This window comes from Apodemus sylvaticus, chromosome 8 (assembly GCF_947179515.1).
Source record: "Apodemus sylvaticus chromosome 8, mApoSyl1.1, whole genome shotgun sequence".
Taxonomy (NCBI): domain Eukaryota; kingdom Metazoa; phylum Chordata; class Mammalia; order Rodentia; family Muridae; genus Apodemus; species Apodemus sylvaticus.
This window is the reverse complement of record NC_067479.1, coordinates 90826164-90851994: the sequence shown is the minus strand read 5'-3', so window position 1 is coordinate 90851994 and position 25831 is coordinate 90826164. Positions and strand designations below refer to the sequence as shown.

The window sequence follows — 25831 nt, the reverse complement described above, 5'->3', positions numbered from 1 at the left end:
TATTCAGCTATGGATTCTTACTCTAAAATACTCAGACCTGTCTACCAAGAAGTCCATGGATAAAGTTTAGGATATTTCAAAGCTCGGAGAGGAGGAAAGCATATTTTAACTAACAACTGAAAATCTGCATTTCTTTCCGGTATCAATAGACGCCATAGGTCATGGAAGCCTTTTAGGCCTGTGATGCTGACAGTGAAGAAACCACTGGGTTTTTAGGGATAGTGATATAAGTCAGCAGTTGGACACTTATCTAGCATGCCTGAGACCTGTGTTCCATCCCCTGCTCTACAAAATGAAAAGTGTATCACCCTAATTCTAGAGCAGCAGTGTAACTCACATTAGAAGATATTCTTTGCCCTCACTTTCTCATTGAAGGTATGTTGTATTAAACACACTACAGAGGTACCTATCCCTTTAATGCAGTAAGAAACACACCTGTAGCTCTTGCCACAAATTTGGTTTTGAAAAGTATTTTTAAAATGCATCTCAATGTCACTGGTTTGATATTATGTCTAGCATATGATGAACATATAAGCGATGCTGAGCGTAGGGGGGCTGGTCAACTAGGAACTTCCCATAGTCTGGACCCAGGGTCCTCTCCATCTTCCATGATTCAGTGCTCACAGCCCCAGTCAACCCTCAGGGCCACCACGGAGTATTTTTCCTATGTGCATGCTCGAAGGCCCTACAAAGCCCATGCCATCTCAGCTTAGTCTCTCTCTCTCTCCATTTTTCATCCCCACTCAGAGGCAGCCATTTTGCTCCTCCCTCACTAAATCTCTTACAGAGAAGACTGTTCCACAGCTTGATTTGTGTGGCATTCCTTGGCCCCATCACTAACATACTTCTTCCCTGTAAAGCCCTTTCAGAGGGAGTGTCTAGAAATCTCACAAGATGCCACAAGTTAATAACCTCTGCGACCTCGTCCCCTCATTCCTGTGATTCCATTCTCCCAACCTAACCACTACCCACAATGCAGTGTGTTTCCTTCCCTGATTATTTCTGTGCATGGAAAATGTATAGAAACGTAAGATAGCATATGTACTGTATTTTGCAACCGCATTTATTATATTACCTGCAATGTCTATATAATCCATGTGGCTTGTTTTCTTAACTATTGTAAAGGTAATGAAAATCTACACACACTTCTATTAATTCTGTTTGTTTGTTTGTTTGTTTGTTTGTTTTTTAAATTTTCACTATCCATTCTACTTGTGGGTGTGTTTGGGCATAACTATTAAGTGTCCTCAAATTCACAACCAAATTTGTTCTGTACTATTTGGTACCAACAGCAATGACAGCTGGTTGACTTAGTCACTCTTCTATTACTGTGAAGAGACACCATGACCAAGGCTTGTCTTATTAAAAGAAAGCTTTGAATTGGTGGCTGGCTTCGGATTTCAGAGGTTTAGTTCATTATCATCATGGCAGGAAGCATGGCGGCTGGTATGACAGGCATAAGGCTGGCTGGAGAAGTAATGAGAACTACATATTCATTCCTGCAGGCAGAGAGAAAGAGACAGAGAGAGACAGAGACACAGTCGAGAGAGAAACAGAGAAAGAGAGAGACAGAGACTGGCATGGGCTTTTGACACCTCATGACTTTTTGAAACTTCAAATCCTACCCCTAGTGACACTTCCCCTAACCAGGCCACACTTCCTAATCCTTCTAATCCTTTCAAAGACTTTCCACACCCAGGTGACTAATGATTAAGTATTCAAATATTTGAGTCTATGGAGGTACAGGGCAGTCTTTTTTGTTTTGTTTCTTCAAGACTGGGCTTCTCTGTGAAGGCTTAGCTAGCCTGGAACTCACAGAGATCCACCTGCCTCTGCTTCAGGAGTCCTGGGATTAAAGGTGTTTGCCACCAGGAGGAGTCAGGCAGGGCAACCATTCTTATTCAAAACACTGTACAGGTCATGCTGTACTTGCTCCAGAGAGGAGCTAAATTCTTCTTCTGTAAACTGACTCGTTTCCATCCTCACAGCTTTATGATCTGTTATGATTTCAGTTTTACAGAGGAGGAAACTGAGGCACAGAGTCACATTCTGCACACAAGCTTCTACAGTTTGTAATTCTGATCATAAATCTAAACAGACACTACAGAACTCTCTTTTAACCTGCCCCTCACTTTAATCATCTCACCTCACCCAGGGAGCCCCAAATGAAGGCAAAGCAGAGGGTACTTACTGAAGCCACTAGCATCTGAGAAAGTCTCAAAGGTCCTGGGGTTTCTTTGTCATTGAAAAGCTCCAGAGTAGTTCCTCTGCCCTCGCGGCCCAATAATCATAATAATTGACTAGGCCAAAAGAAAGATGCTGTGAAGCAGGGGCAGTGGTGGCACACGCCTGTAATCCCAGCACTCTGGGAGGCAGAGGCAGGCGGATTTCTGATTTCTGAATTCGAGGCCAGCCTGGTCTACAGAGTGAGTTCCAGGACAGCCAGGGCTATACAGAGAAACCCGGTCTTGAAAAAAAACAAAAATCCAAAAAAAAGAAAGAAAGAAAAGAAAGAAAGAAAGAAAGAAAGAAAGAAAGAAAGAAAGAAAGAAAGAAAGAAAGAAAGAAAGAAAGAAAGATAGATGCAGTGTGCTTATGTTATCACTGGTCAAACTTGACTTCAGTGGCAGACTCAGAACAACCTTCTGGAAGTGAGGTCCCTGCTACCTGATGCCCAAAGGATTGTATAGTGTGTCCCAAATGCGAATGTCCACAGATTACAGATGAGCATGTGCTAATGAAGGCGGATCTCCACAGCTGGCCTGGTCTCCAAGGCAATAAGAGCATTATTAAAGCCTGTCACATAATTCATCAAGGCCTCCTGCTGTCTGGGGAAAGGCTAATCTCCCTAGGTAGCAAGTTCCAGAAGGGCCAACAAGAAACAAACCTGCAGACATGTTATCTTTTTTAATTATCTGGACTCTGGGAAGAGATAAAATAATCTTTCTCTCATTCTGGTTGTATATATTCTAACAGTAAACACGGCTTTGCTCCATGGAGACAGGAAAGCTTTCTCCCCTGTTTATACCTGCACCATGCTGAGTGTCCGTGCAGCACCATAAGTAACTGGTAAAGAGGCACAGGTAAAGCAAATGTGGATTTGCCTGCCCTTGTGCTTCACAGGATGCAAATGAGACTGACTAAACGGCCTGTCAATCATCCACACTGAAGCCAAAGGCTTTTCTCTCAACTTTCTTCCTTATCCTGAGGCAGTGGGGGGTGGGGGGCGGGGGGGGGGGGGCGGAGAGCTCTGCCTTGTAATCTCCTGGGTTCGAATCTATACACTTTGACTCTGAGTCCGTGACTCCGGAATCTGATCCTTGATGTTTTTATTTCCAGAGAGGGTCAGAGGACTGCTGCGAGCTTTAAGTGAGGAATTTGGAAAGCACAGAACATATGGAAGCTTAAACACCTCTTCAGTACGCAGGCACTAGGAGGTGGGGGCAGGCCTGGCTGGACTCAGGCATGCTAAGGTTCCCACACAGCCATTTGCCTCATCCTAAAGGGTTAACACAGATAAAGTGATGAAATGTAGACAGCCTCAGACCCTCCATGCAGCAAGCACCCACTTGGCAGTGGCAACCATGCTGAGTGTCCGTGCAGCACCATAAGTAACGAATGTGTGTCTAACGAATCTTGGATTGCCACAGTCTACCGTGAAAGACTCCAGGATTGAGTCCTCACATCCCTGACACTCTGATTCTTGTTTACACTAGAAAATGCATGCATGTAAAATAGAATAAAATAGCTCTGACATGACCTTCCAAGCAACCCCGCCTGAGACTCACTCACTCACTCACTCACTCAGTCATCCCGGACTTGTTTATAGAGCACCTGTGACAAATCCCAAATCCTGTTTGTGTTAGCAACCAGGTATGTGTTAGCAACCAGGCATCTCTACCATCTGCCCCCAGGGACCCAGCGACAGCAGACGTCATCACTAGCTGCCAAGATGTGACACATTCCCACTGTTACCATGAGATGCATATCCCCCTGTGCCTGTGAGACATCCCCTTATAGAAGGCCAGTCCCTCCTCTCCCAACTCCTTCCCTCCACCCTTGCCTGGAGGCAGCCACAGTGTACTCCCATTCCAATAAACCTCCCACTGAGATCTGTCACACGAAGCGACTTTATGGTATCCTTTGCTTAACTTGTAACAGTTTTTGCCTTTAAGAGTTCATAGACTTTCCAGTAAACTTGTAAGGAGAGCATGACTGTACTTAAAATAAATTCATACTGTTAATAAATTCAAGACAGTCTACTGAATGATCAGAGTCCAAAACGTCTCCTAACATTAAAGATCTAAATAAATACATTAATCATAGTTTCTAAGAAATTTTAAATTCCACCTACTTTTCCTTTCATAATGTTTCTCTCCCTTCCTTTCAGCCACACAATAGAAGAGGCACTAAGCCCATCTTTATCCAATGTTTATCAAGCATCTACTATGGGGTTAAGGCCTGTGCAGGTTGCTGAGTTCGCACACAGACTCCCCTGTAAAGAGCTCCGAGACTGTCTGGGAAGGCTAAAAACCAAGCAGGCATCACAGAACTGGGTGGTCACTGCTAGGACAGGGACACATGTCTGTCATGTTGGGAGGATGTGTTGGAGTTCTGTCTAAGCTCCACCCCACACCTACCTGGCAATAGCCAGGTATGCCCTGCCCCAGAGATCTGGCCCACTATAAGAGGGGCTACTTGCTCCTCCTCTCTCTCTTTGCTCTCTGCTCTCCCACATACTCTCACCTCTCTGCCCCTTGGGCTCTCCTCCCTCCCCCTCTCCATGTGGTCATGGCCGGCCAGCACTCCACTTCTCTATTCTCTCTCCCTCTCTCTACTCTCTCTCCCTCCCTCTCTCTCTCTTTCTCTCTCTCTTTCTCTGCCTCTCTCTACCACTAACTCCCATCCCCTGCTCTGATAAACTCTATTCTACACCATGCCTGTATGTGTGTGGTCCCTCAGGGAGAAGAGGTGCCTGGACAGGGGCCTGCCTGTGTACCCCCTTTCCCACGCCACCATGCCACACTCCCCTAACTCCTTATCCTCTCCTTTTTAAGCCCCTTTCAGGATGGAGACATGAAAATGGGAGTGTCTAGAGGGAAACATGCAAGAAACCCTGGGGCGTCTTCTTTGGCAGGTGGATATGAAGGACAAGCGGGTAAGAGTCAGGGGAAGAGACCAGTGTGCTCCAGACATGGTGGGCAGCGTGCGCAAAGGCCCAGAGACAAGATGAAGCCTGACGGTGTTGAGAAACTGAAAGAAAGCCAGAATGGCTAGCCTGTGTATAAAATAGGTGAAAGGCAGTGAGTGGTTCAGGTTAGACCAGGCCAGGAAGGCAGGGCTCAGATAGTACCTGCTTTGACAGTACTTCCAGAGTCTGGAGGTAAGGATGGTAGACCAGGATAACCCGGTGGCATATGGAGGCAGGGAGTCCAGGGCCAAGGCTGCAGGCATACACAGAGAGGGGCTCCATTATGGAGGGAGCCCGGAGATTACTCTCCTGCACGAAGGCTACAGCTGACCTGTTTCTTACTTCTGGTCAGGAGAGGGAAAGATCAAGGTCTGAGTATGTCTAGATGCCTCACCGGGGGATGACAGATGTCACAACCAAAGGAACTCAAAAGCACGAGGCAGGACACACACTCCCCAAGTATTCCTTGCAGGAGCTTCAGTGGGTTTCTCTCCGTCCCTACAAACTGGCAAGGAAAACACAGGATGGATGCGAGCTCTAACCTGCTCCCCTCCCAACCTCAGGTCCAGACACCACTTTCCACAGAGAAACTCTCAAAAGGAAGTATTGGTACCAGCTCAGTCTCCAGCCAAGAGGGCCCTCTGAAGGGGAGGGACAAGGGTCGCAGGCTTAGCAAGAGAAAGGTGGCGCTTGAGAAGAGGGATGGGCCAGGCAGCAGAGACTGAGCCCCTCCCACAGCTTCTATAGGAGAGGTGTGGCGTCTCTAGCATGGCTTCCTCCTCCTGCTGCTGACAGGAAGAACATATGGCTGCTCAGGGGATGCGACCAGTGAGGCAGGAATCTCTTGGACTTGATCCTGCTGAGTAAAGGGATTACATAGGCATATTCTTGGACGCCCATCAGTGTTATTTATAACAGAGGAAGGCTATGCTTACATAAATCCCTAAGGGGGAAAAATAGGCTGAATGAATTTGGTGCCTTCATTTGACAATGTAGTTATTTAAAAACCACATTTTTAAAGAATATTGTGAGATACAGCGATGCACTCTCAAACAGCAAGTGGAAAGTCCCAAACTAAATGAATGTGTGTCATGATCCTAATCTTTAAAACTGGATGTGCTTATGGGCCAGCAAGGTGCCGCAGCAGGTAAAGGCATTTACTTATCAAGCCTGGTGACCAGGGCTCAATCCCCAGGATTCACAGGGTTGAAGAAGAGAACTGACAACTCCACACACATTCCACAGCACACGTGCATGTGTGCACATACACACATACAAAGAAGTAAATAGGAATTTTTAAAAATCATATGTGTTACAGAAACTTTAAGGGATGGCTTAATATATAGACACAGAGCATTTAGGAGCACATGGGCATAGCAAGTTCACGGACATAGAGTGCAGCAATGAACATCCAACCTGAGGGCACGCCAAGCTCGCATATGCTCTACTGCTCAAACAACAGGTCCTCAGTTTGCCATCAAACTTCACTTTCTCGGTATTCTACTCTGTATGTCTGAGCAGTGCAAACATTATAAAGGTCAATTGTGATGACAGGAAGGCAACACGTAGGAACACAGCTGCTGCCTTGAGGTAGGTCTGCCGAGTCTTCTACTCTTTCTACGTCCCTAGGTTTCTACAGCAGATAATGGTCCACCTTTCCTAGCACATTGTCACTGGGGGCTGCTTTTATGTCCAGCCCAGGACTCATTGTCTTAGGCTACGCTGAGTTCTTGTGTTGGGGCACAGCTGGTTTTCCTGCCATGGCCTTCACAGGACATCAAGGACTCACCGAGCGCCCCACCCAGGCATCTCTCAGGCATCAGGGTTTAAACCAGCAAACTGCAGCAGGAGAAGCTATCTCTCCACCAGCGGCCCACTCATATCCTCTGACGTGAGAGCAGATCTGGAGGCGGCTGCCAGGAGCCTTCTCCACTCTGCAAATTGTTCTCAAAAATATACGCTGCCTTTATTTTTCGTTTCTGAAATAGTTTCTGTTCTATCCTCTCCGGAAGCTGGGGGCTCAGGCGATGGATCAGTTCAAGTGATGAGGGAAAAATAGACCCCAATTATTTTGTCAACTCTGGAGATGTTCTAATTCCAATAATAATTCTTTGTACGCAGGTCATCCTTCCCTGGCCTTCAAGACCTTCCAGTGTCCCCTGTAAAAGGAGTTCTCAACAAAGGGGCTTGGCTGGGGTCTACAAATACGCCGGAATCACGTGTGATTTAAGATGTTGCTTTATAGCTCAGGCTAGCTTCACTTGAACTTAGCCAAAAGGCCGAGAAGCGATTCAGGCTAGCTTCAAACTCAAAATTCTCCTGCTCATGTCTCCTAAATGCTGGGATTGATTATATATGTGTGTCATCAGGCTTGACACTTACTTATTAATCAATGGGTGAACTCCTAGCTTTTTACATCACACGTGATTCTTTAAGAGGGGTACTCCTAAGGGGTCTTTCTCTCTGTCCCTCTTCCTCTTCCCCTCCCCCTTCCCCCACACCTCTCATTCTAAAGTACCAAAAGCAGGCGGTGTTGTCAGCATTATGCTGACTGAGTGGGAACCTGACTACTGACCCCAAAAGATGCCCATCTTATCTAGCAATTTCTTGTTCAAAGCACACATCCTGTAGCTGTCTCATCACTTAGGAAGTGGAGTCTACACTGAGAAGTACCTATCTCACTACACCCTCACACCCACCACCAAGAGCCATTAATTGAAACCTACCTCCACCCCCCCAACCCACACTCCACACTTTCCACTCATACAGAGTAATAGGCACAAAACAACTCTAGCTGGTTCTAACAGGCACCTCAGTCCCTGCTACAGAGGCAAGGGGCATTCCTTGAGTCTTAAGGTTACTGGCCAGTTTGGAGCAAAATTATGAAATAGCAACAACAGAGACATCACCTCTTCAGGACTGTGGCTGTAAGGACTCTCCTGGACATTTCCACTTAAAAGCACAAAGACATAGCCCCTTTAAGCCTAAACCGACCAATCAATGAAGACCACTTCCTTAACTAACTCACTAGGCTCAGATCTTTAGATATGGTTGCATTTATGGTAACCCATCTTCTCAGGGTGGCTTTACCTACTACTTCATTCAGTTTAGTTCATCTCCTCTGAGTGCACACGGGGCACCAGGTTTGAAGTGAAAAACTCCTTCCTGGCCATGCCTGGTTCTTCCACACTTCCTGTCAGCTCTGTGACTCGAAGGGTTGGTAGAACTTGCAAACCAGCAATTTCATAAAAGACTCTATAACAGCTTCCAGGTCTCTAACTTGTATAATTATTATACTGTGGCAACAAATGGAGGAAACCCAGCCTAGGTTCTAGAGACCTGCTTGCCAAGACTCAAACAAAAAGCCAAGCAAATCAGAAATAAGCCCAACCACAGCCAACCCCCTAAGACAGCCCTGTTAGTCAAATGGGGTAGATTTTTTATTTTTTTTCTACAAAATCTCATTACTATGACAAAGCATGATACATGAGGTAGCAAGACGAGAGGAAACATTTGTAATTGCACAGGGAGAAAAATCATTATCTAGAAATTATTCATTACCTGAGACCCAGGTGGCCTAGGTGGCAAAGCCATTGGTGCCCATCAAGTCAAAACCTAAATCATACTTAAAACTGTCAGTAATCCTTTCTGATCAGGTCAGCAGTTCTCAGGTAAAAAACACTTAGAGACAGGCATTCCTGAAAAACAAACACCAACTTGCAGCTGAGGAAACTGTAGGCTGAGGTAGACTTAGAAATGCCTGGACAAAAGTCTTGCTCTGCCCTCAGGTGGATAGTTCATCTGCATGATGGCCGAAGAGTCTGTAGACTGGGCTGGAGAGATGGCTCAGTGGTTAGGAGCACTGACTGCTCTTCCAGAGGTCCTGAGTTCAATTCCCAGCAACCACCTAGTGACTACAAAACTATCTGTAATGGGATCCGATACCCTCTTCTTCCAGTATGTGTGAAGACAGAACACTCATATAAAATAAATAATTTTTCTAAGTAAACTCAAAAAAAAAATAGATTCTGTAGATCCTAAAAGTCATAAAGGTAAAGTTTCACAAAATTAAAAGTACCCAGTCACACAATAAATCTTACTGCTGATGGGAGAAGTTCCATAGCTTCCCATCAATAAGACAATATCCAGTGAATAAAGAGAACCCTAGAAGAACATTTTTCTATCTTGTTACCATGGCAACCTGGTAAACTGGTCCAACACCATCAATCTGATGGTCTAAAAGACAAGGATAGATAAACACCATATGGTGAAGAAAGAAAGACACTCAAGTACATGATTAGCAGCTAGCTCAGGGTCACTCCACCAAGGCTGTTACATCAGGACATTTTACAATAATTAAAAATAGCTAAAAGAGCATTGCTCATATTGGGCAAATAAGCGGCATTAAATGAGAACCTAGTAATTTATGTTCGAGGGGTTTCCGGTTTTCACAATGGCTTTATAAGACCCACTGTCTAAACAAATGAAGACGTCGAGTCTTCACACATCCTAGAGTACTTTCACAGTCTCTGTAGGAATCACCACTCAGCTACATGGATCCACCTACATGAAGAGTAACATCTAAGAAGAAGAGAAAGGAGGCCAGGGGGAATCTGGGAGGCCCGAGGTCTTCCTCTAGCCGTCACCAGGGGAGGCCTCTCAATTGCATCAGTCCAGAGTCACGCACAGGAGGTCGGCAAAATGAAACATCTAGGCAATCCAAGGGGGCTCCCTACCTGTGCCATGATCGGCGCCCAGCCACCAAATCACTGAGCCTCTCCCGCAAGCTTGTGCTTCCGCACACAGACACAGTGTCGCTAAGGTTTGCTGCGTGCTTTTCAAACATCAGGTGTCATGTTTGGTATTCTCATTTTCGCTGTTACATTTCACTCACTGAGTCAGGTGGGGTCTTTTAAGCCTTATTTTCCAGGTGACGAATCACTCCACATGAATGCTAAGTACAGAATCTTGACTAAGATCTGTTGAACCCAGACTCACTCACCCACTACAAGAATCTTCTTCCAGCCTTTGGGCCATCCAGCTGCTGGAATCAGGCCAGGCCCTGGACTCCACCCACCTCCCAGAGGAAAAACACCTGATCTGTCTTCTTGAACCTGTGTCTTGAAATGCGTACTGGGATTAACCTAGATGCCACCCAGATGCCTAAGTTTATCATTCAATTTGAGAGAAAACACATAGGCAATAAATACATTGGCTTGCAGTTCAAGTTGGCTATATGACTTTCTCCAGTAACATGAAGAAAAGATTAAAAACAAAAAATTCCTGTAAGTCACATCTCCACAGTTGGACGTCCACTTAAAGCACGCAGCATGGTAACAGATGACATTCATACTAAAAGCGGTGCTGTGTTGTGCCGGGGGGCGGAGGGGGAGGCACACAGAACTGAACTTACACTTATGTCAAGACTGCACAGGCTGACGGCATCTTCATCCTGGGCGCTCTGCTTCCGTTTCCGCTGCAAGACAGAAGAGAAGACAAATTCAAATATAAACAGGAATGCAGCTTTGATTAAGGAAGAAAACAAATCAGATAACACACGGCATTCTTATCACTTCCAACCAAAAGCTTCAGCCAACGATGCAAGGTAATAAGTCCGAGAACCAAGGGGAATTATTGAGCTCTGTGGTGAGCTGATTGATTTGCATGGTTATTCTTATTCATGCCACCACAATCTCTCTCTCTATCTCTCTCTCTCTATCTCTGTGTGTGTGTGTGTGTGTGTGTGTGTGTGTGTCTCCTTCCCACCCCTGCTCCATTATTCTACCACAGATACCTCAAATGAATCCATATAATGATGGCTATATCAGCTTACTAAATTAGATGCTGAAATATATTTGTAATATATCATGTATATATATTGTAAATATATCCTTTACAAAGCAGAAAAGATATTTATCTATAAACTAGAAGAAAGCACATCCGAGATATGTTCAATTATCTTCTGCACCCTCAGGTCTGCCTGAGGCAAGTGTTTCTTGGGTTCTCACATCTGTACAGATGCTACCAGAAGACCAGAACTGCCGCGGTGAAGTTACAGGACTGCTACATTTGGAGACCGTTACCCCCAGAGAAACCCACCTCCTCTATCATGCAGAACTCTGCTCTGGACAAAGGCAGGGATTAGACAGAGACCCAAACTGCCCATGATCACTTGAACAAACGCTTGCAGAACGAATGGGGATCTGCTATGTGCCAAGCTCCGTGTTTGCTTCCAGGAAGGTACAGGTCGGCAACCCCCACAGTTAAATAATGCATATATGAGAGAGACAGCAGATATGATTTATACACCTCGATTCATGGGTTAGAAAATCACTTCACCTCTCTGAATGCCTTTTTCTGACCTCTAAGGTTGGGGTGGCAGGGCAGTGGTGACATCAGTCCCAAAGAGAAGAAAATAAATGCATCTTTAGCTTTCCTGGCATTGAGTGTCAAATCCAGGCCCTTTCACATGTTAAGTGTGTGCTTTACTATTATGCTACAATCCATGCCCCTACAACAATGCAAAAAGGAACACTGGTACTCAGTTGGTGCTTTAAAAGTAGGTTGAAAGATTTTGGAAGGACAGTGATAAAGGTCTTCTCATGGGAGGAGGTATTCTATAACAGGATGAATAAAAGTGTCAGATGAAGACGGAGACGGAGGACTGGAGTTTCTTTTTATAAAGCCAGCTACCTACTTCAAATCCTGAAGATGAACCTGGTCCTCTTGACTAGCAGAATTATGAGGTCTCTAATCTTTCCTGCTGAAGTGATATAGACTGCCTCAGAATCAGTGATCACAGATGATGCCAAGAGTCGTTTGCAGGGGTGCAATCTCAGCCATTCAAAATACTCCACTCAGGGTCCCTGGTGGGGCCTTCAAGATGTTGACAGACACTTCATGCACACTTGTGTCTGAGTATGGTTTATGTTTATGCAGAAACTAATCCTTATTAATTCATCGTTCAGTTATGATAAAAACCAACAGCACTAGGATATCAGAGAAACTAATTCATTGGTTTATATGGTGATTGCGCACATGCAAGTGTGTGTGTGTGTGTGTGTGTGTGTGTGTCACAGTCTATGTTGCTTAGACTGACCTGGAATTCCTGGCCTCAAACAATCCTCCTATTTCAGCCTCCTAACCAGCTAGGGCTACAGGCATGTGCCACTGCATCCAGCCAACAGGGTAGCTTATTGAGACAGCTACGGCCAGAAATCATTCCCAATTTACAGGTAAATAAACTGAGGTTGGCAGAGATCAGCAATGTGCTGGAAGTCACATGGATACAATTCTCAAAATTTGGGATTCTATTCCCAAAGGCACAGTTTATAGCACGTGTCACAAGAGTTCACATCTCACCCACCACTGGAAATGTTTGGTGGAGCCTTCTGCTTAGAATACTGTCCTACAGACAGCACAGGGGGAAGAGTAGGCAGGCGTATATCAACCAGCAAGGTGTGCTAAGTGAGGATACAGACAACAGCTGCAAGGAGGTCCTGCTGCTTACAGGAACCCAGGACTTTCCTGTGTTCAGCTTGTCCTGCCTTGAGATGTAGTACCACACCCTGGATCTTAATGGGATGGGGACAGGGCAGGAAGAAGTTCAAGTTCCATCATTATCTATAAAGCCAAAACACCGCTCACCAGGTCTACCCACTGTGGGCACTACAGATGAGGTGGGAGGCACTTAGAATAAGTAGCAGGCCCTGGGCAAACCCACAGTGTAAGCCGTACACTGTAGGACATGACCTGGTATTGTCAAGCTGTATATTTTGTGACATTACAAATTGGATTCCTGGGGCTCAGTAGTTTGTCAAGCAGATAGAGTACGCAGCTCTCTCTAGAGGTCAGCTGATGAGGAAGAGGGCCAATGAGCTCTCATCTTTTGCAGCTCCAGCCTCCTCTAGAACAATCGCACAGGTTACCCAGTGCTGGAACCTAGAACCCAGCCTCCGCCTCTCAGCCACCAGTCCCCGGGACAGACACTCTGTCAGACATTTTCCCAGGCTTCAAGAGTCAAGCACGGTGATTAGATGTCCTTTAATGGCCTTTTCAATGATGCAGGAGCCAGTGACTCACACGAAGAATGATCTTTAAAAACCCACATGGCAGCCAAGCGTGCATACTTTTAATCCCAGGATTTGGGAAGCAGAGACAGGTGGATCTCTATGAGTTCAAGGTCAGCCTTATCTACATAATGGGTTCCAAGACAGCCAGGGCTACAAAGTGAGATCCTGTCTCAAAACAAACAAATAGAAAAAAGAAAGAAAAGAAAGAAAAGAAAACACAGAAGAAAACCACAGCAGCCACAGGGGCCAGGAAAGACAGCTCAGCATTTAAGAACACTGGTTGGTTCAATTCTTAGCACCCATGCCTTATAACAGTCTATGACTTCAGTTCCAGGGGATCTAACACCTCTGGCCTTAGCATGTACCAGGCATGCACATGCTATTCAGACATATATTCAGACAAAACATCCACACACATAAAGTAACTTTTAGTTAAAGAAAGAAACCCATACATGTTTAAAAATAAAAGTTTCATGGATTCTGAGAAATGGGTTTCTTATCAATTCTCATTGCACAAGGTGATGGCTAGCCCCTGCTGGCAACAAACAAGTCAGAAGGACTTTTTGGTTTTGTATGTTTTTAAAGATCACGTTTCCCCTGGAATTTGCTATGTAGACCAGACTATCTCTGGCTCTGAAGTGTTGAGATTGCTAGCCAAGTACCACCACACCAACTAAGAAGTCTGGAGCTAGAACTCTAAACCAGAAGCAAAACCTTCACAAACCATCATTTCATTGTTGCTCAGTCCCCTTATTTACCAACCACTCTGTACCAGCAGCTGCTCTGGGTCCTGGAAACTGGCACAGGCAAGGCACACTTCCTGACTACTAGTTGGGAATAAGAAAGAAGAGAAATTTCACATTGTGATCTCTACTATGAATGAGTCAGGCAAGACAGAGATGAGATCCTGGCTAACTTTTCTCTCTGGTGTTTGACTTTGTGTGTGTGTGGGGGGGGGGGGGGGTCAAATGCCAATGTCATGCATCTTCTTTAATCACATTCAACCTTAAAATCTTAATGTTTTTAATTATGTAGGGTGGGAGAGTATATGGGTATGAGTACAGGTTCCACAGAGGCCAGAGACATTGGACCTCTCTGGAGCTGGAGTTATAGGTTATGAGACATCCAATGTGAGTCCTGAGACCTGAACTTGGGTCCTCTGCAAGAGCAGTATGGATCATAACCACGGCACATCTCTGCAGTGGGCCTTCCACTGTTTGCTTCTTGGTTTGGAGCCAGACACTCGTATGATCCCGGAGCTTGCTGATTAGCTAGTCTGTCAAGCCAGCACACCCTAGGAATCCTTATGTCTCTACAACCCAGAGCTGAGATTACAGGTGTGTGCTGCTGTACCTAGCTTTTTATCTGTGTGCTGAGGATGGGACTCAGGTCCCAATGCTTGCATAGATGACCCTATGCTCAGCAGTCCCCATCTCTCAGGCCATCCTGCACTCAAGCCTGGGATCACACTCATGACCTGAGAGGAAGCACACGGTATGCAGTGGCTGAGGACCGAGGGACACCTTGCTGACTATGCTTCTTTCTTTGTGACTGTTTGGAAACATTGTATACACAAAACTCTTTTCTGTGGTCTTTTCTTTCCTTAATTTTTTTTTGGATTTGATTTTTCCAAGACAGGGTTTCTCTGTATAGTCCTGGCTGCCCTGGAACTCACTCTGTAGTCCAGGCTGGCCTCGAACTCAGAAATCCGCCTACCTTTGCCTCCAGAGTGCTGGGATTACAGGCGTGCGCCACCACCGCCCAACAGGTCTTTTCAAATCTTTACGCAGTGTCACTATTGCTTTGGGGCACTGGCCACTGCACTTCCATAGATCATAAGCCACAGACAAGTGAGGAGTCAAGTCCCCACTCTGTTAGTTCTGTCAAGGTTACTAGCAGGAAGGCATCACCCACTTTCCTTGTAACTATGAGAAAGCCACTTGTGTGTGTTCAGTGACGGCTCCAAATTCAGCACGTGATTTTATGGTCTGCTCCCCGGCACTCTGTACTGGGCAGACTGGTGAATAATTTCTGCACGGCGACTCAATAGACACAGCAAAAGGAATGAATAAAGGAGGCCGGTGTTCTTGAGGTGATGCTCTTTGCCTTCCACTACCGGCCTGGCCCAAACCAATCAAAACCTCCAAGCCAAGATTACCAAAAGTTGAATTCTTCAACCTCAAATTTCTTACAGTTCAGACAAAAGAGAGCATTTTCCTTAAAAATATACGGATGTGTAAAGGAAATCACAGTAGAGCAGACCTTGGCCCAAGGGGCTGGGGGGGTGGGGCATTAATGAGCTGCTTGCCTCCTGCAAGAAAGAGGCTCTAAAGTGCTCAAGAAAAGCCACCTCAGAGCTACGGAGCTTGTCCACGCCTGGTCCCTGAGCATAAAGAGATGTGATCTCTGCTCTCCAAGTCTTGCCCGTGGCTGAGAAGAGGAGAGCAGCTGACTGCAACCAGAAGTGACCATAAAGGGCAAACCAACACTCCCAACTCCGGGATGGGGTGGCAGGGAGTAAAAGCAGTGACCAAGGACACCCTAGAGACAATGGGCGCCGGGGACGGGTCTGACTTCTTAGTGCCTTAGTCCACAGATTACAGATACTCTCTAGAAGGCTTTGGGTGCTGCAAAACCCTCTTTTTCAACCAACAAAGTACCAGGAGCCCCTCTGTGAGCACACCTTAGAGCAGCACCGTTTGCATATTTGGCTGTAAAGCATCATGGCAACCTGAGGAAACACGCACGGATTTGGTGACCTTTGTTGGAAACGTGTGACTTTCACGTCATCTTAGTCTCTACCAGCATCACCTTTGCCCTTCATCTCCTGGACCTGTTTTTATAATTACTGTCCCCCAGGCTGCTACAGGGCTATCTCCTTTCAGGCTTGGCCACCTTCAGATAACCCAAGGCAGACATCTGAATTCCTTTGGTAAATGGTCTGTGAACAAACTGTTTCTCTGTTGTTTGGGGAAGCTGTTTATGAATGAAGAACGCTGGTCCAGTGGTCCGCTGGTAGATTCTCAGAAGACTCCATACCGGGCCAAGCCTGACTACATCAATCTCACCTGCCCTGGCTCTCATTCTCTCATTACCAAATCTTGAAATGCTGTGAGGGTGTTAGCCTTAGCTGCCAAAGAAAAATCACTTAGGTGTCTCCTACACACACAGAAAGGAAACGCAGGAGAACTAGGCACCTACTAGGAGCCAATGAATGTTCCACTAGCTGTTTCTTCCCCTGACTTTAAGTTAACACTGTGGTATTTGACTCAGAGAGTGAGATTCTGAGGTCAGAAAGACTTTATTGAGTGAGTGCAGAACAGGATTTGTTTTCTTTTCTTTTCTTTTTTTTAAGTCCAACCACGTGACTTTCTATCACACAGCAGATTTCATCTCTTCATCCTGTCTGCTAAGATGTGTTTTCTCTGGGTTAATATCTGAAAATGGTTTAAAAATGCATTTACATATTTACTTAAAACAAGCCAGGCGTGGGTATTCATGCCTCTAATCTCAGTACTTTGGAGGCAGAGGCAGGAGGATAAGCAAGTGCAAGCCCAGTTTGATCTATAAAGCGAATAGTAAGTTCAAGGCCAGCCTGGTCTATACAGCAGTCGAGTAGAAAGTCTCTATCTCAAATAAGTGTGTGTGTGTGTGTGTGTGTGTGTCTGTCTGTCTGTCTGTGTCTGTCTCTGTGTGTGTGTATGTATGTGTGTGTCTGTGTGTATACTACATATATGTGGTGATCTAGTAGGTAATGGTGCTTGTGGCCAAGCCTCAAGACCTGAGTTCAATCCCTGGAACCCACATGGTGGAGTGATTTGTCTCTTACAAGTTGTCCTCTGACCTCTGCAAACATACTGCAGTACATGCACGCCCATCCAAATACACATGCATACACATGAAATAAATAAACATAAATTTAAAAAGTATTAGTAAACAATATTTATATATCCATAGGAATTTACCTATATACCTCAAGGAAATTAAGAACAGAAATGATACAAATATGGGTATAAAAGTCCGCCACTTGCCAGGAGTGGTAGTGCACACCTTTAATCTGGCACTTGGGACACAGTGTGAGTTCGAGGCCAGCCTGGTCTACAAGTGAGTTCCAGGACAGCCAGGGCTACACAGAGAAACCATGTCTCAAAAAAAAAAAAAACAAAACAAACAAACAAAATCCACCTCTGCCATTTGCTACTTGGTGTGACTCTGAACATGTTATTTTATTCCTTCGTCTAAATGAATATTAATTGAGAATATACTACTTTGTTAGGAAGATCCTAGGTGTGAGGGATATATCAGTGTCTATAAACTTTAGTTTTTCCACCATAGGAATATTTTAAGAATTAAAGGGTGTTAAAGATTTAGAACATAGCTGGGTAGTACCACCACTCAGGAGGCAGAGGCAGATGGATCTCTAAGGTCAAGGCCAGCCTGGTCTACAAAGCAAGCTCCAGGACAACAAGGGCTGGACAGAAAAACCCTGTATCAAAAAATGAAACAAAACCAAACAACAACAACAACAAAACCAGGGCCAGGTCTACTGTGAAAGAGCTGGAAAGAGGCCATGCGGCCATTACTGTGATTACTATTTCTCCCATCACCATGGCAACCATTGCTTTGCTACCATTTGACTCTGAGAAGCCATCAGAGAAGGCCAGAGGTGGGGAGGCTTGCAGCATGGCAGATGCAGAGTTCTAGGCTGAAATGTGACTCTCCTAACTGCCCAGACCCCACGGAGTTGTCCACAGAGCCCCTTGGATACCTTTAGTCATGTTGACACTGGGTCCTTCCCGCTCCTTTCTCAGAGATGAGGGCAAACAGTGAAGTCTGACTTCACTGAGATTAAATTGATTAGCGTCAGAACAGCCCCGTTATTTAATCACAGACTTTTCTATTCAATAAGGAGACGACCAGAACAGCAAAAACCCACTGATGGAGAGGACGCAGCTCCCGACTTGACAGCAAACGGTCTCTGATCAGTCGTTTATAATTACTCAATTTGAACCAGATCTCTCGAGCCTTTTGATTTATCTTCTCCCTGGCAAACAGCTTTGGTGGTTTCAAGGCTTTGATGCTGGGCCTTTCATCTGCGCCTTCTTCAGGGAGAGGTCAGACAGAGGATTCTGAGTTCTGTGTTCTTGGGCTTGACCTGAGCCAGAGCTTGATTTCAACAACTCGACTTTGAGCATAAAAACATCCCTCGCCTTATTTTATCCACAGGTAAGAGGATCGAGGGGAGACCTTTATCCATTTAACACAGGGCTACTTCCTCCTCTCCAGTTTTAAGACACCCTCTCTTTTCTAGCATCCTCAAACCCAAGTCTTCCCCACGACACCCAGACTCTTACCTGATGCTCATATGGTAGAGAACTTGGAACTCAGGTCCCTCTGAGCTACTGGTCCATACATTCTAACTGACACCGTGTGTGACTGTGCCAGACAGCGCTGATGACAGCTAGGAGGAGCCTGAGCAGGCCATACAGGCAGAATGGGGGAGGGGTGTCTTCGTTCGCCATACACCTGCCTCGGAGCCTTGGGGGTCACTCCCCTCACTGTTCTGTGCCTGTCCCTCATCTGTTACAGCAGTGAGGTGTGCTAGGTCATGGAAGGTCAAGGGCTCAGAACTGACAGAGATCATCTCTACTCAGCAGTAAGATCACTGGCAACAGGGGCAGTGAGTGAAGCATCAAACTAAATAAAACTCAAGGAAAAGAGTATCAAAAATGTTGAAAACTCCAAAAACCACAGAAATCTCGTTCCATGTGTGTCTCTGTCCAGACATGGGTATAAGGTAGGAGGAAGGGTTTGTATCCAGCAGGATTTTCAACAATGAGCTGTGACAAGATGCACAAAATTGAGTTAGGCAGGACTTCTTCCCAGGCCTTCCAAATTATGGTGATTATTTTGTCTCTACTGGCTCTCAGGTGCTGCCGATAAGATTAACCACAACTCTTGATCATAACACTGTTGCCACTGGTACTCTTTTGGGGGTTTTGTTTATCTGCTTTTTTCCCTCAGCATATTAACACTTGAAGCTACTGTGTAACAATAAGCACTCCATACTATACTACTTCCCTTCATCTTTTTTTTAACACATTAAAAAAAAAAAAAACTCCTTTTAAAATTATTCTCTAAAGGGCTGGAGAGATGGCTCAGCAGTTAAGAGCACTGGCTGCCCTTTCAAGAGGTCCTGAGTTCAATTCCCAGCAACCACTTGGTGGCTCACAACCATCTGTAACGGGATCTGATGCCCTCTTCTGGGATGCAGGTGTACATGCAGACAAGCCACACACATTCATAAAATAAATAAACCTTTTAAAAAAAATTATTCTCTAAAATCCCACTAAGATAGTTGACTTTTCATAAAGCCTAAAGACCCAAGTTCCACTCTGGGGATCGGCATGGTAAAAGCAGAGAACTGGCTCTCACAAGCTGACCTCTGACCCCTCCACATGCTCCAAGGGACACATGAGCACACACAATCGATAAAGGGTCAATGAGAATTTAATTCTTCGCTGATAGAATCCTTTAAAATTTTAATAATAATCATTAATTCAAACAGACAGGCAACACCACACACACACACCTAGGAAATGTCTAAATAACTGCTTGATTCTTATATAAGCACCCCATGTAGCCCTCATGTAGCCAACAGCAGACTATCCAACTACATAATTCAGATCCAAACATAATTATCCACAGGAATTTAGGCAGGCTGAGTAAAAGATGAGACTTCTTAGGTCTGTCCTCAGCCATTTAAAAATCTTGCCCCTTCTTGAACTGGTGACACTTTGTCCACCATAGTGAGTTGCCAACAGGCAAGTCTTTTAGCCACAGGGGCACAAGGCTTCCTTCCGCTGCTGGTGTCTGGAACCTGGATTCCTTATGGCAATAGGCCCCACACAGTGGAGGAGCACTGCAGGAATGGGTAATGCTTTCTAAACTGCCTGGAAGATCGGGAGAGAGATGAATAAAAAGATCAGGACTGGAGTGTGGCTCAGTGACAGAGCATGCGAAGGCCCCGGTTTGATTCCTAGCACTGAAAGCAAGCACGCACCCTTGCTGACTGACACACACTAGGTGTGATTAACAACCACACCATAACGCCCAGCCTAGGTGGCAGAAGTCCGTTTCTTTACAGATTATTTGGTCATTTACACAGCTCCTTCCTTCCTTCCATCCTTCCCCTCTGTATTAGTTCTTCTTCTTGCTGTTGTGAGGAAACCCGTGCCAAAAGAAACTTACAGAAGACAGGGTTTATTTGGGGGCAGTCTTTGGAGACTCAGTCTATCACGGTGGGAAGGCAGGGCAGCAGGAGTGTAAGGCAGAAGGTCAGGCACACAGCAGCCTTAGCCAGGGGCAGAGGTGAGTACTGATACTTAGTGTGCATACCCTTTATTCAGTCTGTACCCCAGCCCCAGAAATGATGCTGCTGCCCACATTTTCGGGTGAGTCTCCCATCCCAGTGAACTCCCTCAGGCACACCCATGGTGACTCTAAATCCTACCAAGTTGACAGTGGGGATGAACTGCTCTGCCCTGCCCTGCCTCATCTTTCCCTTTGCTGGGGCAGGAAAGGCTCTACCAAGAAGCCAATCATGAAGCAAGGCATGGTGGTGCGCACCTTTAGTCCCAGCACCTGGGAGGCAGAGGAAGGTGGATCTAAGTTCAAAGCTAGCCTCGGCTACATACGAAGCTTCAGGCCAGCAAGGAGTAGGAGTCCACTGAAAGAGGAGGGAAGCAGTCTGTGCAAGCCTGGCAAGTAGAAGGCCCCAGGTTCAAATCCTAGCACTGAAGAAAGCATGTATGTTAGTGTACAGGTTCAGCCAGCAAATTTAAGGCTGTGAGGACCCCTCCTCAGTGACACACAGGCAGTTCTAAGCCAGCCCAGGCTATGCTGTTTCAAACAAATAGATGGCCCTGCATTCCAGATGCTTTCCTTAAATTACAGATCAGGCTTAAAGAGTTTAAATAACTCACGCAGGGTGGCTCTGGAGATATTCGCACAAAGCAAGAAGTTCAGACTAGATCCAACTACTCAAATAGACTGCTGACCCACTTTCTCACACGTCAGATTTCCACAGGCCAGAAACACTGAGAACTGCAGTTACCCTGTGATAGACAGGAGTTGGCAGATGAGGAAGGGATAAGTCTGAGAAAGGGTCCCAGCCTGTGACAGACCCTGGAACTATCTGGTTACGCTTGACCATATTCTTCCTGAAAGCATTTAACCAATGCATCTATATGCATGATGCCCAGCATATAGCAAATGCTCAATAAAATATTTGTTAAATGAGTGAATTATATAATTGGTTTACCCGAGTCTCTGGTTTGAGTTCTTGTGTAGATTTGTTGATTTTATGCGTGTGTGTGTGTGTGTGTGTGTGTGTGTGTGTGTATGTGGGAGTTCAGGTGTGTACATGCCATGCACACACACTGACGTCAGAAGACAACGCTGGGAGTTGTCCTCAGCCTCCAACTTGGTTTGAAGCAGAGTTTTTCTGTCTTCTCATATGCTGCACAGCCCAGGCTAGCTCTCCTATGAGCTTCCAGTGCCTTATAACTTCTTCCAGAAGCACTAGAAATACAGAGGTTCACTGCATCTGATGTTTTATATAGGTTCCTAGGATCAAACCCAGGCTATTGAACTTGGGTGGTAAGCTCTTTTAACCATAGAGCCATTTCCCTGGCCCCTCATCTTGTGTTTCTATCATTAAAATTAGGGGATATTATAGGCTTTAAATTTTAAGTAGTACCTTGACACCAGGATGACTTGGCATTTAACTTTTTAAAAGAGAAACCTTACAGCTCTGTATCTATCCTTTTGTGGTCATGCGGTTCACTTCCGGAGAAGTTCTACACCATCCCTACCCCCACCCCAAATCTAATCTTAGAAAAACATTAATTTCCTAGAGAATAGATTAGATGCTGTGTGATCAGGCTCTGGTTTTGCACATTCTAGGCCTTGGTTTCATAATTGAGGATGAAACATACTGGGGAGGACTTTGAAGTAAAGGGAGCACTGGGCGATTCAGTTCTCTGAAGCCACTAGAATCAGTCTTTGAGTTTTACAGAACCTTGCCAGGACACGACATGGCCACTGAAGAAACAACGCCCTGAGTTTGTGGGCACAGTGAGCCCTTCCCCCATTTTCAGCCACTGGGGGGGGGGTTACAGCCATGGCTAGCCAGAGTCTGTCCAACTAGGAGACCCCCTGAGAGTCTGTAGAACACAGTCCAAAGGTCTCCACTAGGAGCGAGGAGGTAGGGTTGCTAAATACAATGCCTCCTTTCACTGACAAGAGGGAGCTCCTTGGGATGTCAGCTGCCTTAGATGGGAACTCTCTCAAGTAGACATTCAAGATGACAACATCCACAGGAGACATTGAAGAGGAAGATATCTGGAGTGGCATGTGCCACATGGGTGATGTCTCTGCAGATGAGTTTCATTCAGTGTAAGCTCAGTGCATTGGACCAGATGACCTCTGACATTTCCTATGTTACAATAATTCAGAACCTGCTACAATACCCTTCACTCAGTAGTCCTCAAGCCAGTGCCATTCCGAATCCATCCAGGAGAAAGACCCAAACCAAGGCTGCCTCCTGATAATGTTTACCACCCTTATCGCAATCCTGGGCACAAAGAAGCTCAGGCCGCAGCATCTAACTGAAGTTTAGTAACATTGTTTGGGAATATTTATTTACCTTAATAGTAACATTCTATTTATGGCAAGAATACTGGTTTTTTGTTTATCTTAGTAATATAAACTTTCAGTTAAAGACAAATAATCAGGGGAAGCCTGTGTTGTTTTGTAGAACATAATTTTGCCCGGCTCAATGTTAAAGGCTGTAGCTAAGGTGATTCATTTTCATGGCACCAACAACATTTTGTAAATCACCACAGTTACTGGTAACTGCCCATGCATTTTGTCACCCCTGACAAGCACAGATGCACACCTCCCTCTGGCCTTCTCCCCTGGGATGGCTGAATGGGGCCTCCTCCTTTCCTTGTCTGCCCAGTCATGGATTACAAATGATACTCATATCTAATAGACCTAACTTTAGCCACAGGAAATGGGAGTACTTGGGAGCATTAGCCCCAAGCAGTAGCCAAGCTTTGTTCGAGGATGGACACTTATCTGCCTTCAACCTTCTTCCTTCTTCCTTTGGGAGGAGGGAGTGAGGTTAGCTCTGCAGGACCAGCAGGGAGCCAGGGCTGCTCGCTCTGCTTCCTGGCTCCTGAAGAGGACACGCCCATCTTCTTCCTGTTGAAATTTTAAGTCCTGGCTCACAATGCTATGTACCGTCAGAACCAAGCAATGCCCACACTTGGACGTATTTTAACAGATACTGAGATGATGAGAAACTTCCAAATGAGAAGTTCAAAGACTTTCTAAGTTGTAATCATCTGCATATATGAAATGTTTATTCAAAAGGAGACAGTTCCTTCCATCCAGATATTCCTCCACCTTTATTGTAACACAATTTTCTGAAGCCTGTGCTTCAGACATTTATAAGTCACAATGATGTTATCTTTTTAAAAAAGGATTTCTTTATTTTATATATGTGAATGCATTGTTGCTCTCTTCAGACACACCAGGAGAGGGCATTGGATTCCATTACAGATGGCTGTGAGCCACCATATGTTTGCTGGGATTTGAACTCGGGACCTCTGGAAGAGCATTCAGTGCTCTTAACTGCTGAGCCATCTCTCCAGCCTCATGATGTTCTCTTTTTCTTGCCTGATATATAAATTGTAAAATAAAACAATCAGTGAACAACTATTGCATGGGTTGTGACCCATTTTTTTTTTTAAGACTGGCACCCTAGCCATATAATGTTAGCCAGTTTGCCATCGCTCTGGATCAATTTCTCCATCTCTCGGTTCAGGGACTTGAACCAGATGACCTCTAGCGTCTCCTTGTCATGTGATGGCACGTGGCCAAGGACACTGTTGGCTGGGAGAGGAGCGGCAAGGAGGACTAGAAAGCTTTCAAGAAAAGCCTGAGGATCTCCACTTACCTCAAAATTGCTGATAACAATAACCCTTCTACCAGCGGTGTGAGTGTGGGGGTGTGGGTGTGGGTGGGCAGATGTGTACTGACCAGACCACAAAAGGGACATCTCTTTACAGTAGAACTGGTGGAGAGGCTTTGCAGCCACACCCACAAGCTTTCATGTGGATATTGGAAACTTCCAGAACCCTGCTTGTGTTGGTGAAGAGACACAAGGATGCTTCACACAAGATGGGCTCTAAATTTGCAGGAAGCAGAGCAGAGAAAACACAGCCAGGCAGTCATGGCATGCACCTTTAATCCCAGCACTTGGAAGGCAGAGGCAGGCGGATTTTATGAGTTCAAGACCAGCCTGGTCTACAGAGTGAGTTCTCAGACAGCCTGGAACTATACAGGGCTATACAGAGAAACCCTGTCTCAGAAAAGAAGAGAGAGAGAGAGAGAGAGAGAGAGAGAGAGAGAGAGAGAGAGAGAGAGAGTATGGAGTGATGATGTTTCTAGACAACTAGCATAGAATAAACCAAGCACAGGAGTTTGCTTGGAGTAGGTTCCAGTCAGGATACACTGGCTGCAGGTTGGTGAAGAGGACCCTGGCTTCAGGCTCACAGAAGCCCCAATGCCTCAGGCTGGGCCTTTCCCCAAGCTCATGTTGGGCAATAGATAAGGCATGATTTATTCTTTAGGAATGGCCTACAAGCATCTAAGACCAGCTCACAGAGAAGTTTCCAACTAAAAGAAATATAGTATCTCAATATTATATTCCTCATCCAGGGAACCAGAATAGAAAACTTATTTCTTGATGTGTGTGTGTGTGTGTGTGTGTGCATGTGTGTGTGTATGCATGCATGCATGCATACACACACACACACACACACAAGTTTCATTTAGACATAGACAGGTGAGGTACTGGAGGGAAGGGGTTAAAACAGGATGTCACTCATGCCTGCAGATTGGCAAATCTGTCAGGCCATACAAAAGTGGAGAGGCAGAGTCTCTCACATAAAACTGAAAGCGGACCAGAGATGCTGGGGGTGCCCTCAGCTTCCAGTAAGGTTGCAGATGTGTGGCCAGCAACACAGCATCCCACCTTTAGGGAGACACACTACACTCAGAGACCAACTCTCCTTTCTGCCTGGCCTGTAAAAAGATGCTGGATTCACAGACCTGCTCCTGTTCATCTGCTGGAGCGTTTCATTCTGGCCAGCAGGCAGGAAGAAAGCCTGCTTCATAATTAACCCTGAGCTACTTCCTCCAGGGCAGGGGTTCTTAACCTGTGGGTCAGGACGCCTTTGTGTGTAGGTGGGGGTGGGGGTGTTGAATGACCTTGTCACAGGGGTTATATATCAGATATCCTGCATATCAGATATGTACAGTATGATTCATAACAGTAGCAAGATTACAGTTATCAAGTAGCAACAGAATAATTTACTATATCTAGGGCCGCAGCACGAGGAAGGTTGAGAGCCACCACTCTAGGGCTTGGTGGTCCCTAGGGGGTCCTCAGAGCCGAGTTTCTCACTGTCCTGAAGAGCTGTCATCCTCACAGTTA

At 45.6% G+C, this 25831-nt stretch overlaps 1 protein-coding gene across 4 annotated transcripts in view; it reads right to left on the bottom strand.

Moving 5' to 3' along the window:
• Arhgef3 (Rho guanine nucleotide exchange factor 3) overlaps positions 1-25831 on the bottom strand; it is a 292328-nt gene that overhangs the window by 127110 nt on the left and 139387 nt on the right. For all 4 annotated transcript variants that reach the window (XR_007979160.1, XM_052189953.1, XM_052189951.1 and 1 more), the window contains one exon: positions 10605-10667. Coding sequence is in view for 3 of the 4 variants with exons in the window: in XM_052189953.1 (XP_052045913.1) it covers positions 10605-10667 (63 nt within the window). In the remaining variant the exon portion in view is untranslated. The remainder of the gene's footprint in view (positions 1-10604; positions 10668-25831) is intronic.